At 41.7% G+C, this 5,366-nt stretch overlaps 2 protein-coding genes across 2 annotated transcripts; one reads left to right on the forward strand and one right to left on the reverse strand.

Moving 5' to 3' along the window:
- On the reverse strand, positions 1–2,443 carry LOC149047586 (uncharacterized). Its single transcript, XM_089202866.1, has one exon. The coding sequence runs from the start codon at positions 1,463–1,465 to the stop codon at positions 437–439; it is 1,029 nt and encodes a 342-aa protein (XP_089058992.1). The 5' UTR covers positions 1,466–2,443; the 3' UTR covers positions 1–436.
- On the forward strand, positions 2,431–4,048 carry LOC149047587 (uncharacterized). Its single transcript, XM_089202867.1, has 4 exons — positions 2,431–2,798; positions 2,904–2,970; positions 3,310–3,380; positions 3,829–4,048. The coding sequence occupies exons 1-4, from the start codon at positions 2,451–2,453 to the stop codon at positions 3,874–3,876; spliced, it is 534 nt and encodes a 177-aa protein (XP_089058993.1). The 5' UTR covers positions 2,431–2,450; the 3' UTR covers positions 3,877–4,048.
- The last annotated feature ends 1,318 nt before the right edge of the window (positions 4,049–5,366 follow it).

A 5,366-nucleotide genomic window follows, 5' to 3' on the forward strand; every position in this document is an offset into this window, starting at 1 on the left:
TTTTAACCTCGATAAGGCGACAGTTTTATTCTGTTATGAGCATTTTGGTTCAACGTTTTTCACATTTCAATCCTTAGGCAAAAAGGATGTTTGCGACCACACAATCAGGCTAAATTTAAACTCAAATCTGTTGATGATTTACATCGAGAATCGAAACGGTTTTTCTTACTCCCAAGTGAAACATTTGATATAATGTTCAAATAGTTATCCCTAATAGAATCTAGTTTAGAATAAAGAAATAAAACATCGTGACTTTGTAAATGTTCGTCTCCATATTTTAGCGTGTGAAACATAGTTCCCTTTAGCTGTAGCTCAATCGCATGGATAGTAACTTAGAATGAAGTCACAAGTTTCTATTATCCTTCCTTGGTAATAAAGCAGCTAAATTTGATTTTAAAACTATTTCAGCGATACCAATAAAGCACAAGCAAATGACTCACTCCATTGTCTGAACGTTTTTCCACATAGTTATCAACTCATTCACTCGTTTCAAAGACAGCCAACCTTTCAGGTTACCTTTGGAATCCATGAGTTCTGCGGCTCTTGCAAGACCTTCCTCCGTTAAAGGGGCTGGATAGGCATCCACATTTCGGCTTTCCTGGAGTGCTTTCATGGCATCTTCGTAACATTCATCCCATTTCAACTTTTGCTTTACTTCGTCCCACTTTTTCCTTGATCGCTGCTTTTCCTCTTCCAGTTGAGGCAGTCTATCCAAATCGCGCCAAATATTCTTCATCTTGTAATTCCTGTTTGACTGAAACGAATTCGGGAATATTATCTTATACAACTTGTTCTGGAACTGTCGGCACAGCTCTCTCAAAGTGAGCGAGGCATGCAGTTCCCAATCGGCTCTCTGATGGTGCCTTGGTAATGGAGGAGTAAGCATTTGACGTCCTCCTGCTCTTGGGGTTACTATTGATGACGGCAGCGCCTCTTTGTGTTGTGATTCTCGAATCTCCTTTATCCCTTTCTTCAATACTTGGTTTCTACTCTCTAACTTGCCCGTGACCTTGTCAAAATTTTCTTGTAGTTCCATGTTTTTCTCTTCTTGGGCGATCTTTGCTTCGTTCAGTTCTCTGATATCCTTTTCCATTCGGCTAACCTTGACTGTAACAGACTTCAGCTCGTCTTCCAAGTCCTTTTTATCAGTCTCGAGTCGACCGATTCTCGTCTTGAGGGCTTTAATCTCCTCGTTTCTAGACTTAAGCGCCACGCTTAACTCTTGATTCTGCTCCACCAGACTGTCCATTGATTTACGTAGCTCATCGATTTCTTTGTTCTTCTCATCAATCTGCTTTTTCAGAGACTCGATATCCTCAGTGTGCTGAACAACAACCATTTCGTTGATTCTTGCACGCTCTTGATACAGTTCCCTTCTTACAGTGACATTCATCCCGAGTAAAGCCGCCATTGGATCAAAGTCTTCGCTCGGTGCAATCTGCCGGAGTTGTTCATCCATGATCATGATTGTGGGCAGGATGTAAACGGCGATCTTCGTTGCCGAAACGGTACGAAAAATTCGGCTCGTCCCTTTCTTACCAAGTCAGAGTTATGGGCATCAACGTGACGGTGGGCAGGTAGTCGCTCGTCATAATTTATGACGCGGCATTTTCTCCGACCAATCAAATGTTTTGCAACACATTACAGAATCGCGCCCATTGAAAAACGTCGCACGGGAAAATGCAAATAAGCTAGAAAAGAGAAAGAGAGCATGCGTAACTTCACGCAGGCCTGTCAATCCGACTGTCAATCATGTAATCCCCCGTGTACGCAGTGTTCGAAAGTATTGTTTCTTGTGCAGACAACCGAAACGTAGCGCTTTTCATCGAAGAAGAATAGACGTAATTAGTGGCGTTATCTTGATTAGGTTATATTGTTTAAAAATCGGTCAGATGTAAAATTAAATTACCTTTCAAATGCCGGGTTTTCAATTTGTGTTAAGACTCAAATGCGGCAGATTTGCGAGGTTCGACCATCAATTTCGCCAAGAAAGCAAAACATCACAGAAATATTCTTTTTAGTAAAATTTCCGTACTGCTCCATACTATCGTAAAACAAATCTGTTTTCCCAATGGTAAAGTATTGTTTTTGTCACTCTATCCAAGAACTGAACGTATAATGTAGTGTGGGGCAGTGCGGAATTTTACCTTCCTTTTTGGCCCGTTATTGCCGTCAGTTTCAGACAACACGTCGGTAGTCTAATTACTTTTCGAAAAGCTTAAGTATACGTTGTAGATTCCCGCTCCACGTAGGTGCACGCTCACTTCCAACTCAGCTTTACCATAGTAACACTTCGTTTGCACACGTGACCAAAACAAGCCAATGAGCAACCTCGTTCCGGGATCCTTTACAATCGTTGTTTGGTAGCCATAGCGACAGATAAACAAGTAGAAATCTTGGTTCGTTTATTTATCTCGCTCATTAATCGCGTGTACACGACGACGTAAACTATGGCTTATGAAATCGGAAAAAAATACGAAGGTCTTCATGACGGTCGATGGTATATATGCACCATCTTAAGTCAAAAAGGCGACAGGTACAAGGTTACCTTCGATGGTTGGAGCCGACAGTTTGACACAGTTCTCAGCGCCGACTGTCTTCGCCCCTGTACACTGATTGACGTTCGCTCCAGAAAGCGTTGGAGACCCAGCGTGAATTTCAACAAGTTGCTGCCAGGCGACGAAGTTTTCATCAGCATCGAGGGCATCAGAAAACCGGCCGCGGTCAGAGTGGTGGATCCTTTTCTAGAACTCGTTACAGTGGAGTGTGGGAACATCACCAGAACTGTATGGCTGACAGTAAGGAGAATTACTCTCGAGATCTTGGGAGGGAGTGAAAGGCTTCATTAAAAGGAGGCTGTAAATTGAATGTCAATGTGAATTTTCCTGTTTTGCTTCCTGTAGGGAAAACAAGGACCAAGTGAAGTACAAATTGAATCCTTCCCTGGGAAAGCACCCTGGGGAAAAAAGGGTCAGTCAATTCATAAAATCAAATCCGTGAGAATAATAATTGATCACCCACTCCGAGATAATATTATTATTGTTATCTGTCAGCCATTTGAAATGACAGGGCTTGCACAGGAATGAAATTCCCTTCAAACCAGATTGCACCTGTACGTCCCTTACCACTTGAGTGTAACCCTTTAGCTCCCAGATCAAATTTGCACCTCTCCTCACTGTCAACCATACAATCCTTATGATGGTAGTTACTTGGTAGAATTTAGTATGGCATCAACCAATGGTCCCCAAATTGAGATGATGTTCTGGATTCTCAGCACTCATCCTGTTGATATTGTATTTATATCGTTAGCAGAAATTCTGTCCAGGTCATTTGTGGTAGTGAAAGGGTTATTAACAGCTGTCACATCGCCTCGCCTGCAGGTAAATATGGTCAATGACATTACTAGATTTCTGGATTATACCATCCATTTACCCGTCTACGTGACATTTCCCCCACTGAACAAACAAGAGGCTGTCGTTCCCCTGACAGGCCATGATCACCATTGCGCTACGCGCGCAGGCCTTCTGGGCACCTGGGGCTACCACCTCAACAGTCTGCCGCAAGCCTGCGACCAGCGCTATGGAAATGACAGCCATCAGAAACTTTTAACTCCATCCATCATTATCACATCAACCCTTGACATTAATTCATTCCTCCTTTGCAGCTGAATTTCATTCAAACACTTTGGATTGGTTATTATTGCTTCAAAAAGTGCAGGAATTCAGTGTGAAGCTAGCTTGGGCTTTAAGGAACTTTCACACTTTTTGCTGTGCAATTTGATGTTTTTATCAGTGTCAACAGATGAGCAAAATTCTCTCTTTTCTTCAGTTGCAGCAGCTAACATGCAAGGGCAGGAACTGTGCTGGTGTGATGTAGCTATCAAGTGCCACCATCAAGGTTGAATGTGTGCAGTCAGTGATCACTGGAGATTTTTCCCCCCTCTAAACAATACTGCCTAACCAAATGGAGTAGACAAGAAAAGTTTTGATACATTTATTGGTATTGTTGTTGAAAATAAAGACTGATGCCCAAATTTATATTCAAAGGAGTGTGTGGTTTTGTCCTTTGTCTTTGTGTAGGTAATTGGATGATCTCTAGTGATATTTGACCTAAATACCTGCAGTGATATTTCGAAATTGTTATGCGTAGTCTCACCAGCTGTTAGGCCAGTGGCATTTGAGGCAATTTTGAAATATCACCAGTGGTATTCATGCCAAACATCAGGTACAAATTATGCTGTTATTCGTCTCTACCACTACCCGGGTTTAGTTTGTAATTTTCACATGTAGGTATTTGGCTTAAATTAAGCTGAAACACCACTGCTCTAAGCCAATCAAATCGCAGAAATGTCTCATGTGCTAGTATACGGGCATTAAAACCGGACAGTGCAACCTCGATGTATGAAACCCTTTCACTCCCAAGATCTGATTAGTAATTGTCCTTACTATCTGCCATACAACTCTTATGATGTGAGTTCAAAGAATTTGGTATTGGCTCAACTACTAATCCCGTGATTGATGTTCTTCTCCATTCTCGTCACCTGCCTGCTTGATATTGTATTCATACTGTAAGGAGAAATTCTGTCTTGGTCACTTCTGGGAGTGGAGGGTTCATCATTCCACTGGGTTTTGACCTGTGGCCTTTATTTCATTTCGCCAATTTGACAGGCACGTTTTCTGTGATTAGAATTTCCTCTAGGAGTATTTCATTTTCCGAAGCTTTTTTATTTTGGCACCAATAATTTTTTTTAAATTTTGGAGCGCGGGCTCAACTCTATGCATACACCCCAGTACCCCCTCGGTGTCGTAATGGAAACAAATAAAACAGATGGCGAAGGTAGTGAGTAGATGTCAAGGACTTTCAGTTTAAGACTCGTAGAACCAACCTTCTGAGGCTTATTCTGCTCGGTAAACGGAGAGTATTTTCCCGACGATCGGTCCATTTTCTAAAGGAAGGTCGCAAGTGCCTGTCAAATATCCCAGGCATTTTTGCTTCGTTTTGTGTATTTTGGTAGAAACTCGTACGTCGAAGGAACGCGCTTTAAAAGTGTATGAATCCAGAGCTACACATATTTACAGTTGAGGGTGACAAACTGAACGGATGTACCCAGTCGTTTGGCGTACTGTTGGACCCTAACCTTCATTTCCACACGCGATGGTTGCATACCATTTTTGTGCAATTTTGCCAAAATAACTGCCAAAATGCGCAATTCGGGCCTTTTTATCAATTTACACTTGGTTTAAGCTTGGTTTTTGTGTTTTCCCACAGACTCTTAAACTATTTTGCTGAGAACATTTTTTGCAGCGTTTTTAAAACTGAAATAAGCTTATTTTTGCAAAAAAAACAAACGTGTTTTTCAGTCGAAT

This window comes from Pocillopora damicornis, chromosome 4, assembly GCF_964200805.1.
Source record: "Pocillopora damicornis chromosome 4, jaPocDami1.2, whole genome shotgun sequence".
NCBI lineage: Eukaryota > Metazoa > Cnidaria > Anthozoa > Scleractinia > Pocilloporidae > Pocillopora > Pocillopora damicornis.